At 36.2% G+C, this 13,200-nt stretch overlaps 1 protein-coding gene across 1 annotated transcript in view; it reads left to right on the plus strand.

Annotated features, from left to right (window-relative positions):
• Positions 1–210: 210 nt before the first annotated feature.
• ppp1r14bb (protein phosphatase 1, regulatory (inhibitor) subunit 14Bb) overlaps positions 211–13,200 on the plus strand; it is a 43,995-nt gene continuing 31,005 nt past the window's right edge. Inside the window, exon 1 of the mRNA XM_056462256.1 lies at positions 211–966. Coding sequence (XP_056318231.1) covers positions 766–966 — 201 coding nt within the window. The 5' untranslated portion in view covers positions 211–765. The remainder of the gene's footprint in view (positions 967–13,200) is intronic.

A 13,200-nucleotide genomic window follows, 5' to 3' on the forward strand; every position in this document is an offset into this window, starting at 1 on the left:
AAGCAGACCTAAAGTTCAAACATGTCACACGTAGATATGTCGCCATCAAAAAAAAACGTTTGTTTTTATTCCTCACTCATTTTAACATCACAGTTGAAATAACAGGATTATCTAGATGTATTTAGCCTGAAGTGAGGGTTGGGTGAACTTAGTCAGCGTTAGAGACAAGGGAGGGAGAGGGAGAGAGACTGACAGAGAGGGAGGGAGAGAAAGGACAGCCGTGGCTCAGAGGGGGTTACACACACATAATTCGTGTGAGGGAAGCAGAGTAGGAAGAGAGAGGAGGGGGAAAGGAAAGACAAAACAGAAGGGGGACACTGCGCTGTTTGTTTTCGACTTATTGCTTTAAATTGCAGAAAGTATCGGTTCTCTTTAAGTTAGAGGATAAATCATTGCAAACGGCTTCCATCTTTACTTAAGTTCTAGATAGAAGGTCACGAGGGGCACGCAGTTGTTTTAAGTGATCAGAGCGTTTGTTCCTGTTACTTTGTTAAGCAAAAGGAGACACGCGGCTTACAGTCCTGTAAGTGCTTTATAGCGACTCGACAGTTTGAGACAAGACTTAGCGTAACAGATAATCAAAAATAGAAGTAGTTTTATGTGACTTTATTCATATTATCAAGTAGTTGCCAGATGTCATTGAGTTCTGCGAGGAAGCTAGAATAACATCTCCATTAGTGGCCTATTTAAATCACATAGCTAAATAAACACGGGGAAGAAAACCCGATCTACTGTACCAGCCGGTTATTCACATCATTGCGGACTATGGCGGCGGTAACAAGTCCAGAATCGAGCCAACAAGCTCGCGTTTACTTCCAGACGCCCACCGGATCAACCGAAGAAACCGAGACCCCGGTCCGCAAGCAAGGACGGGTCACAGTGAAATATGACCGGAAAGAACTGAGAAAAAGACTTAATTTGGAAGAATGGATTATTGACCAGCTAACGGATCTATACGACTGCGAGGTAAGACTCGTTGATGGACGCTATGCTAAAATAAGTCCAGATGATTAGTTTTAGGTAGTTTATAAACTAAACAAAAACATCAACAGGTCTATTCAATATCTAATATGTATAGATAGACATTGCAATGTTCAGTTACAGCAGTCACCGTAATATTACAAGCAGAGGGGAGAATGTAATTGTGTTTAAGCGTCAATCTGCAACTGACCCACATTCTATATACAGACACTATAAGCGTTAAAGGGAGAGCGCATTACTTATTACGCTGTAGCCTTACTTTATATACCTTCGCGCAATCCCGGTGACGTCACGCAAAGTACGCCGAGTTCGCTGCTTAATAACTGTAAAGTTGAGGGACAAGGAGATTGACTACCAATTAAAGCATGAAATTAAGGGTGTTTCCCCTCGTAACTCAAGCACTGGAGTTTTAATTTATTAAAGAGATTCAATAAAGATTCATTAAGCGACACACCCTGCAAGCTACATTGTTAAACCACTAGGTTGACAAGCAAGCAAGCAAACAAACAAACAAACAAAAAATGTGTATGGCTAATACTAGGCCTAGCCTACATCACTACTATAAATCTCTACTTGCAGGATTCCTTAAAGTTATATTTGACCTACAGTATAAAGTTATTCATATGTGAAGTAGCTTAAGTCCTGTTGGCTACCATCAATGATTTGCTTAAATTTCATTGAGTTTACTTAAAGTTTTTGATCAGTGAAGTAGCTACTCTCCAGATATCTAGTACATGTAGGCCTAATGCATGACATAAATAGTTTTTGATCAGGAAAATTTCTGCTGTGTACAATGATTGGAAAAGCGTTCTTTAGATGTATTGCAGATTTGACTTTCAGATGTAAATAAACAAATAAAAAACAAACGCAAACTTTTGAAAACTGATGCATGACTATTCAAAATCATTATATGAAGAGTTCAGCTGCAAAAACTTCTTGCCATCTGAAATTTCCATCTAAAATGAACTTTTTTCTCAACCTCCTTTGTTTATGTTGAGAAATTTCAATTTAAAGGCCAGGAAAAGGACTTATTCTTTGCCATAAAAGCTATATTGCTGAACATACACACAGGAGCCTGATAAAAATGCTTATTTCAGAGGAACATTTCAAATGGCATTTAGTGTTTTTTACTTCTAAAGTCTTCATATATAGATTTTAGGCTGTATACTGTGGATACAGCTTGCGTTTCTGGAACACAATAAAAACATTATTCTGGACTAGCAGCATTTTCATTGTAAAATGCTGTTTAAAAATGAAAACACACTAGTGTAAATGGCTGTGTTTTTTTGTCAGTGTTAGTAAAAATACAAATGAGCACCAAAGACTATTTAAGAATATATTATAATGATACTTTTAAAAGCTTCTTTTACATGAAGTCAGAGAAGAGTAATGAGATTGACCATAAACCTATCTTTGGAAGGAACCTTCAGTGCCTTCATAAAAAAATGAACATGTGGTTTGGCATACTTCTCAAGTCTCCTATACCCTCCCATAGTCTATAAACAACACAGCTACATATAAATGTATACTTGCTTCCTCACACCATCCAAAACCCATGTCAGCATGTTAAATCCGCTTTTCCAATTTTTCTAGCTTTTAAGTAAACAATAATGCATGACGTGGCAATCCTTCAAGAGTCTTAATCCTTTTCATTTAAAACTACTTAAATTGTCAGAAGTGAGACCAGTTTTGGTGTGGAAGGAGTTGGCGTGGCATATTGCTATAGAAAGAAGCAATCAAGTTATTAAAATCTCACTTTCCACACATTGAGTGTTTGGTTTCCTGCATTTGAGTGTGTAGCATTTTAAAAGACTAGACGAAGAATTGCTTCAGTACTAATGTTACAGATGTGGCTTGGTTAAATAGCTGTGGATAATAAAAGGCTGGAGAAAACACAGTTACTAACTGGAAGGGTAAAACATGAGAGAACACAATAATTTTTTTAACTTAGTGAGTGTATGTTTTTATGGAATACTTGACTAGTGAATTACCGGAACAGAAACATTCTCATTTTATGATGATGAGTCATTTTAACACTGGGAACTATGGCACTTAAAAATCTTAAAACCTGAACTTAAAAAAAGAGGATGCTAAAATCAGGGGAGAAGTAAACAGACAATCATTGATGGAGACCAACACACGGTCTGTGAAAGAGTTGGAGTCACTGAGGTATAGAGAGGGACAGCTGTGGCTTTGGCCAGTAGCACAAGGATGGCCTTGAGAGGAAAGAAGAAGAAAAAACTCATTAACAATCAAACAGTGTATTTCACTTTGCTACACACAAGTTCATTTTAGCACATGCTGTCTAAGCTTATGATTGTATCAAATTTTGTTTTTCTGATTAGTTGCTGAAGCTTATATCACGGCATACGGTATTATCCCAATATTGAACTAAATTGCAAAAAAAGTTACTTTAACGGGTATAATAAATTTTTTTATTTCAAACAAATTAATTGCAAGAAGATTATAAAGATTTAATAAAATGATTATCACTTTTAATCAGTTTTTAACATGTTATTACGCATTAAGCATGCTCATAATCACAATATATTAAATTGTTGAATAACAGCACGTCTAATGCTGTCACATATAATTTCAAAGTAAGTCTTTTATTTGGACTTTAGGTATAAATGACATCTGTACATATGAACAGTGTATGACCTTGCTAAAATACAAGGGCTTGTATTTGTTTCTAGGGTCGGTCCAATAAATAATATCATATTGAATCATATTAAGCTCTGGTCATTTTTACACTATATGGATTAATCTACTTGCCAGTCACACAGCAGACATATGCAACAACAGCCAATCTGCATGCTTTTAGGGCCGGGACACACCAAGCCGACAAGTAACATCTAGCACCATTGAAAACCAACTGTTTTCGCCTTGTGTTGGATTGCGTCTGGACCAAAAGCTGCTTGTGAACACACCAAATGGACAAAAGCCAACAAAAACAAAAGCCACGTTCTGTACCTGCACAAGAGGACATAGCTGCGTCCCAAATGGCCCACTCTACGCTACGCACTTAACCACTAATGGCTCATTTCTACTGAGTGGTACAGTATGGTTCGGTATGCTTTTATGGGCGTTTTCACTGTCAAAAGGTACCAAAAAGCGAACTAAACTGTACCACTTTTTGGGGACCCTTTCGGAAGGATACCTATGCACAACAAAAGGGTACCAAAAGGTGGAGCTAGACGCACAGTTGAACGCTATTGGTTTACAGAGATGCAAAAATAATTTGCGCCAGACCACACACCACACACCAGCTACTATATACATATAATAACGAGCCATGGTTGCCCCGATGAACCTTGTCGTCATCTTGATAAACAGCCACAAAGCCAAGAAGAAGAGCAGAATGTACCCTGAACCCCGTAGTTGTTTACAAGGCCGTCTAAAGCGCAGTTTCACTTTCTTGCCTATGCTTGCTGTGTGTCTATATTTGAAATGATAAACTTCTTAAGCTGATGATAATAACGTGCACATGATTATTGAAGTGCTTCTGACATCCGATCCTCTCAGAAACAGACAAACGCGAGAGTGAATCATGAAAAACCAAAGGAGAAGCTAAAAAAAAATAAAGGAAATGATTCTTTCAGCAACCTAAAACATGAACAAACTGAAATGTTTAACTATTATCATCACCATTGGTACCCTTTTGGCAGTGGAAATGCAAGCTTGATAAAGGTGACCCGTTCCGACCCGTACTGTATCGTACTGTACCACTCAGTGGAAACGGGCCATATGTATTGATACACTTACACACTCAACAGCATAGTATATGAATGTATTATTGTCCCAAATGGAACACGAATGCTTTTTGCTAAGCGGAAATTCAAACTGTTTGATGGTTGCCAAATTAGCGAAACAAATGACCAAACTACCAAATAATACCTGCCATGAGTATAACCGCATTGACCATCAGGAGGTGTTATAATCACTAATAGGAAAATTTTGCTTTCACAATCCAAAATAAATCAATTCAACATCAGTGCCCAAAAGCTCCGCTCCTTTCGCTACATGTGCAAAGCAGCAGCTGTTGAGAGCGTGAAGTGTCCGACATTAGACCCTTAATATTAACGGTTGAATAAGTGCATCATCCAGGTATTTAAAGTGCACTTACTCTTTTTAGAGTTTTCAGTGTGAATACAGAACTTACGCTATTTATACTACAAAATGGCGTAGAATATGGAATAAGTATGCAATTTGGGATGCACCTCATGTCTTTCTGCTTCGTGGGGGGCAATAGTCTGTTTCGAACTTCCGAAATGCACAGGCAAATTGAAAACAATGTAGCATTTAGTACCATTATGACAGCAATTTTCACTCACTACGGAGGGATTCATTCTGGCAAATATGCCTGATGATCTAATAATCCATATTTTTTGCAAATATTTAAAAAATGTAACGTGGGTTGTTTTTCTACTATGAGCTGAATGGATGTAGTAAGTAGGTGTTTCATTCAGAAGGATGGGAAAAAAGGATTTGGGGAGAGTTATTACAACCTAACAGCCTCCTCCTCCTCACCATTTCTGTTTGTTGTCAACACTGACAGTTGGAGGGATGTGGTTAAATATTTCAACCACACCCATTTCGTAATATATACGTAATCTGACAATTACTTGAAAACAAACAGGAAGTGCTTTCACAGATTTCAAATAAAGATTAGAAGGGCAAACCATTTTTTTGGTCATAATGACATGCACAGATGAATTGTTCACCACAAAACTAGCAATGTGAGTAAACAAAATCATAGGGTTAGTTTTGATTTCTTGGGGACTTTAATGCCAGACACTACGGAAAGACTAGTTTTCTTGGCAAAAGAAACTGTAAAAGTTTTACAAATTGCATGCACTTGTTAGTTTTATACTTTTGTTTGTACATACACATATCACCCTGCAGCCCAAGACCAGTTACTAAGCTGAAACTAACTAGCTAAGCAGGGCTGAGCCTGGTCAGTGCCTGGATTGGAGACCACATGGGAAAACTAGGTTGCTGTTGAAAGTAGAGTTAGAGAGGCCAGCAGGGAGTGCTTAACCTGTGATCTGCGTGAGTCCTAATGCCCCAATAAAAGTGAACACTATACTGTCAGTGGGTGTCGTTTTATGGATGAGATGGTAAACCAAGGTCCTGACTCTTTGTGGTCATTAAAAATCCCATGGCACTTCTCGGAAAGAGTAGGGGTGTAATCCCGGTGTCCTGGCCAAAATCCTTCAATCGGCCCTTAGCCGTCATGGCCTCCTAATCATCTCTATCCACTAAATTGACTCTATCACTGTCTCACCACTCCACCTATAGATGGTGTGTGGTGAGTGCACTGGCGCCATTGTCCTGTGGTTTCCGTCGCATCATCCAAGTGGATGCTGCACACTAGTGGTGGTGTGGAGAGACCCCTCACCCTCATGATTGTGAAGCGCTTTGGGTGTATGGCCGTACACAATAAATGCTCTATATAAATACACATTTCGTGCTTGCTTACAGTTGATGTTTGTGATAGTTTTATGTTTATATTTTTAACATTTACTCTAATTTACCTTTTCGTGTCACAACTTTTAGTTAAAAAAAATTAAAAAAGTAAAAAAAAATAATAAATAAATAAATATCTTTAAAAATGGGAGCAGGTATGGGTGTTTCGCAGTGCTGAGTTGCAGCTGGAAGGGCATCCGCTGCATAAAACATATGCCAGTGTAATTCAGCTGTTCATTCCGCTGTGGTGACCCCTGCTTAATTAGGGACTAAGCCAAAGGAAAATGTATGAATGAATATTCTTTAAAATGTAATTAATCAACAGTCAAACTAAGAGAATGTATTTGACATATTGCCCAGCCCCACTTGTTTCCTACTGGTTCATTCACTTTGCAATGAATCAGCAAATTTCTGCTAGGCACATAAAAAGGGGCAAATGCATGAAAGAAAATGAGAATGAAGGATCTTCTGACAGGCTTAGGAGGAGAAGGAGAGGCATAATTGCAGTTTCTAGGATCATTGGGTTGATGTCGCATAATGGTGACTGCTAAGCCGTGACTCATGACCGAAGGAAATGCCAGTGACAGGCGAAACTGCAGGAAGTATGTGCATATGTTGTGACTGTCTGATGTTTTAAGAAGCCAGTAAAGATCACAACCGTCTCGTGACCTCAGCTTTGGAGCAGTCCTTCTGTGTGTGTGTGCAGTGATAAACACTGGCAGGATGTTGAGCTGCTGTATATGGGATCGATGTTGCTTTGTGTGAAGTTCTCTTATCTCCTTCCTTCCTCACACTCACTCAGAGCTTATTTGAATACTTCAGTTCCTCACCTTCTCATCTCTGTCGAGCACATCCCCCTTCTGTTTGCACCTGTGTGTGTGTGTATCTTTGTGTGTAGGGGAAAGAACAGGTTTAGGCATGTCTTATGTCAGAATGCACATTTAAATAAGCAGCTTTGCATGTCTGTTAGAGATTTGCAAAGGCAATATGCATGCTTAACATTCAAAGATTTGTCAACGATTCGATTATTTTTTTATTTTAAAGAATACTTTTAATTCACAAAGATGCAATAAATTGATCAATTTGTTCTTGACCACCAAATCTGCATATAGATGATCTCTGAAGGGTAAAGAAAATTTCAGATATTGCATCACAGGAATACATTTAAATACTATTTAAAAAACTTATAATCTATATTAAAATATATTAAAATACAAAATATATTTTAAATCTTTTATTTTTTTTTAATTAGATTTTTCAAAATTAGTTGTATGTACACAGTACTGAGTAGAACATGAACAGTATACATTATTTTAGGGGGAAAAAGGAGAAAATAGAAAAGAAAAATAAATAAATAGAAATTGTAAGATAAAAAAATAAAAAATAAAATAAAACTAAATAAATGAAATTAAAAACAGCAGTGTGGTGTAATTCAAAACAATATTACAATATTGTGGTGTGTACAATTAAGGATACATAGTAGAATTATAATCAATGCCAAGACAGTTCAAAGAAGTTTCCCACATTTTCTGGAATGATTTGGATTTACCTTTTAATATATGCCCAATTTTTTCCATCACTATAGTTTCTTTAATTAGGATTATCCAGTCCTTGACAAGAGGGGGTTCTGTCCCGACCCATTTATTCATAATTATTTTCCTCCCCAGCATCAGCAGAGATTTGAAGACATCTGAATGTTCCAAAAAAGAGAAGGGCAGAATACCTAGGTTACCTACATTAATGGGGAGGCTGTAACCTTCTGTTTATGTATTATGGACAGTTTGTCACGAATGTCATTCCAAAAATCAGCAATCAAAGAACATTCCCACAGACAATGAAAAAAACATGCCGATACTATTATTGCATTTTGGACATTGAGGTGAGGCAGTGTTATTTATTATACTATATTTATTTGGGGATATATAGGCTCTATGTACAATATTAAATTGCATTTCTTTAAATCTGTTGCAGACTGAAATATTCAAGGGTAGTCTGATAATATCTTCCCACACATTTTCATCAATGTCACATTTTAAGTTCTTACTCCATGACTTCTGCAATGAAATCAGATTGTCTGCTTTATACTGGTTTATCGTGGAGTAAAATTTGGATATAAAGTGCTTAACTTCAGTATTCTTAAGAAAGAATTTATCCAAAAAGAAATCAGAGCTATTCAAGGTAAGACTGCCGTGTCTAGTATGAACGAAATGTCTTATCTGCTAGTATTTAAAGAAATCGTTTTTAGGTATATTATGCTTTAGATGCAGCTCCTCGAAGGACATAAAAATATCCTTATGAAAGAGATCATATATCTTGTATATTCCCAAATTAATCCAGCTACCAAATAGAATAGGCAGGTTCTGATTGTACTTAAGCGATCTTCTGATCTGCGACCATGTTTTGATAGTTCTGTTAATAAGCGGGTTTTCTTTTGCCTTGTCAGGAATTTGGGTTTTCTGGTCAAGTAAGTTAATCAAAGAAACTGGGTTACAAAACTCTTGTTCAATATCAACCCACAAAGCATCTTCAGATTTATGTATCCAGTCTAGAATGATCCTAGCCTGTATTGCCCATATATAATATTTGAAATTTGGTAGAGAGCATCCTCCTTTATCATTGTGAAATTGTAAAGTTTGTAATTTTACTTTAGGTCACTTACCGGCCCAAATAAATTTAGACATTGAACATTGTAAGGTCTTCTTTGATACGCAATATTGATGCTTTAATATTGGCATCATAAAGATGTGAAAGTTTGGGTGTGATACGAATACCCAAGTATGTGATACCACTAGGGGACCATTTGAATGGTTTGATAAAATTGGGCTCTGATACGTCTAATGACCCTAGCGGCATTATTTCTGATTTATAAAAATTTACTTTATATCCGGAAATAACTTCAAATTGCTTAGTCAAATCAGTTAATTCAGGTAATGATCTTTGTGGGTTAGTTATTGTCCTCGTAAAGCAGTATCTTATGTTGTCTATTGCCAATAGTTACACCATAGATTTCTGGATTGTTTCGAATGTAAATTGCCAGGGGCTCGATCGCTATGGCAATTAGTAGGGGGGACAAGGGACAACCCTGACGGGTTCCCCTATGTAGTACAAACGAGTCAGAAAGAACGCCGTTAGTTAATACAGCAGCTTTGGGTGATGTATTGAGCAATCGGACCCATTTTATACATTTTTCGTCAATACCAAATCTAGACATAACATCAAACATATAACTCCACTCCACCCTATCGAATGCTTTTTCCGCATCCATCGATACTAAGATTCCAGATATAAGATTATTTTAAATCTTTAAAAAATAAGTTTAATAATATTTCAGTTTTTACTGCATGTATGATGATTCCTTTTTGAAAGCATTTAAAAAACATCCAAATGATAATAGTTTACATTCTTAAGTAGCAAAATAATTTCCCCATATATTACCTGCCAATATTTTTCATGAATATGGCCAAACCTTTCACTTTTTATGTTTTAATAATTCACGTCGTAGTTTGTCATGTAGTAATGACACAGATTTACTTTTGTTGTGTTGTTTATTTTCTTTTATTTTGATTCATTTGGTTTTTAGCTGTTCATTAACTTTCACTTTAGATCAATCTAAAGTGTGTATAAATAAATATACAAAATGAAACCTGAAACATTAAATATCAAGTCAAATTAATAGTATAAAGACATCAGTTTAATCAAAATAAACATTCTCAAAAGTATGGGCTTTTTAATTCTTAGTGCAAATGTGAATTTGGTTGCTGCTCATAGTCCCAATTTGTTTTATTCAGCATACTATCACTTACATAACTGTGTGTTTACACACTCTTTAAAAAATATGAATTGTAATTATGGCAGAGGTGAGTTTACACATTACAGTAGCACTTATAGTAGCCATTTGCCTCTTTTCTCTGTAACCATATGAGATAGCACATCTTAAATGATTGCAACAAAATCATTTTGTGTCATCTCTAGTAAATGATCTGCGTTTATGATGATGCTCTTTTCTGGAAAAGTGAACCACAAACCATTTTAAATGTTTCAGGTAGACAGAGAGAAACATATTGATCTCAACAGTCAAGAGTCAAAGGATATTTTTAGTTCTTGGCTATTTCGTTTGTCATTCAGTGATCCTTATGTAAAAGGCTCTGATCTGGCTGGAAATAGCCTTCACTTCTGCACACAAGCTGAGGATGAACTAAGTTAACTTCTCAGACAGACTGTCTGGCTCTTTAGCATGCTTATAATCTGGTTAAGTCATTCTGTGGCACTGAAGGTACTATAGATTGAAGCAAAGGGCCGTAATGCACTTTTAATTTGAGATTTAGTGTTAGATAGCAGTCGTATAGTGAATAGTTAGAGTATGAGAATAGTTCATTGAGGTGTGTAGATATTCCTAGATATAAAAAATAAAAATAAAATAATAAATAACAAATATGAAATAAGATCTTTTAAAAGGCATAGTTAATCCCCAAATATGAAAATTCACTCACAGTTTACTTAACATTTAAATGTGGCATATTCTGCATTGATTCAATATTTAAAAAAAAACTAAGTAAAATTTTCCAGAAACAGTTTTTAGATGCTCATTTATTACCCCATGAAGTAACCCTAGAATCAAAAATTTCTTATTGACCATATTTGGCACATTTGTGAATATTAATCAGTTCTGCTCTGATGCACAGCTCTCAGTGCTCTCTCTATTTCTCTCTCCCTCTTTCTCTCAACAAAAATGCAAAAGAAACTGACAGAGATTTGTTATTTTGTGTTTAAAGCTATAATGTAAATGTAAAAATTGCCAAGAATAGGTTTTATAAAGTGCATTGCTATTCTTTCACTCTAGAGATATCAGTAAGAGCAGAATGATAAGATTCAATGTTTAAACATGCAGTAAACACATACTTAGCAGTCTACATGTGTTTGTCACCTCAAATTACAATTGTACAAATTTCACAATAAACATGATAAATTAACAAAGATACAATTAAATATACTTATTTCCTCTTTGGGGTTGGGCTGAATAAATGTATAATCTGTATATCCTGCATTTTGCCTTCTGATGAGCTCTAAAGTGAAGGCTGTGGTAGTTGTTGCTTAGTAATGCAAAGAAAACAAATTGTTGCTGCATATCCCACATACACATGGATAGATATCGTACATACACATATCGTACATACACACACATACATAAGATTAATATAACCTCAAAAATAAGAGAGGATAATTATCATTTTAGGTGGCGTCTTCTCACAGCAAGGAGGTCGCTGGTTTAAGTCCCGGCTGGGTCAGTTGCCATTTCTGTGTGGAGTTTGCATGTTCTCCCGGTGTTGGCGTGAGTTTCCTCCGGGGGCTCCAGTCCCCTTCACAGTCCAAACACATGCACTATAGGTGAATTGAATAAACTAAATTGTTCGTAGTGTATGTGTGTGAATGAGTTTATGGGTGTTTCCCAGTGATGGGTTGCAGCTAGAAGGGCATACACTGTGTAAAACATATACTGCATAAGTTGGCAGTTCATTCTGCTGTGGCGACCCTTGATTAATATAGGGACTAAGCTGAAAAGAAAATGAATAAATGAATGAATTAACGTTTTACTATGGAAGATTATAAAAAAAAAAACGTAAAAAGGTTTAAATTGAAACAAGTGGAGGGTGAGTAAATCATGACATACTTTTAATTTTTGTGTAAACTAACCTTTTAAACAGGGTCGTTTCTAGATTTTTGGCACCGTAGATGAGGTAGATGAGTAGATGAGACTTTTGTTACCTACTCCCATGTAATCCTCCATCTGAATGTTGCTTTCCTTCAGTTTAATCGCTGCTTCATCAGAGGTTGCCTATTCAAAATTTTCCCCCAAATGTGATTAATTTGTGACCATGTGACCATTTATATTGTATTGTAAAAGAGTTGTAGATAACAATGTTTTACTTAATTGTGTGTATGTGTGTGTTTATAAACCAACACAAACAAAAATGGGTCAGCATTTTTAAAGTTTAGAACATTTTGAGCATCCACCTCCCATGTTGCCTTATGTTTGCTTTATGAGAAAACATGATTCATAAAGGCAGCAACAACAAAGCTCCAGAAATATACATTTATTAACTTAAAAAGTGTATGACGTTTTAAGCACAATAGCTCTTCATCAGACCATATTGATCTCAGCAATTTTATACATACTCTTTTATACACCTCTGGATCACATGATCTCGCACATTATCTTTCTTTAAAAAAAAAAAAAAAACATTAACAATAACAAATGTAGGATTTAACTAGTACAATTAAAGTTATTTGTGTCCTTCTCAAAAACTGTTCTCGAGTCAGCCTTCGGCGCCTAGACTGCAGCTCTGCACAAGAAGTTTGGCCAGAGGAGAAATGGTCGTGCCCAACTAAGCCTGGTTTCTCTCAAAGTTTTTTTTTCCTTCACTTTCGTCAATTGGCGAAATTTGTTACTTGCCACTGTCACCCCTGGCTTGCTTGGTTTGGGACTTGTGGAGCTGCGCATCGATGGATTTGCTCTTCAGTGTTTGAACTCTCAGCATTGAAAATTAAACCACACTGAACTGAACTAAACTGAACTTCGACTCTAAAAACTGGACTGACACTGTTTACACTTACTAGAACTTATTTGTTAAGCAGTTTTGACACAATCTACATTGTAAAAGCGCTGTAGAAATAAAGAAATAAATGAAGATGAGAAAGTTAGATTATTTTCTCCACAATTGTTGATAAAAACTACTCCTGTTGTAAGAGTAG

This window comes from Danio aesculapii, chromosome 7 (genome assembly GCF_903798145.1).
Source record: "Danio aesculapii chromosome 7, fDanAes4.1, whole genome shotgun sequence".
Classification (NCBI taxonomy): domain Eukaryota; kingdom Metazoa; phylum Chordata; class Actinopteri; order Cypriniformes; family Danionidae; genus Danio; species Danio aesculapii.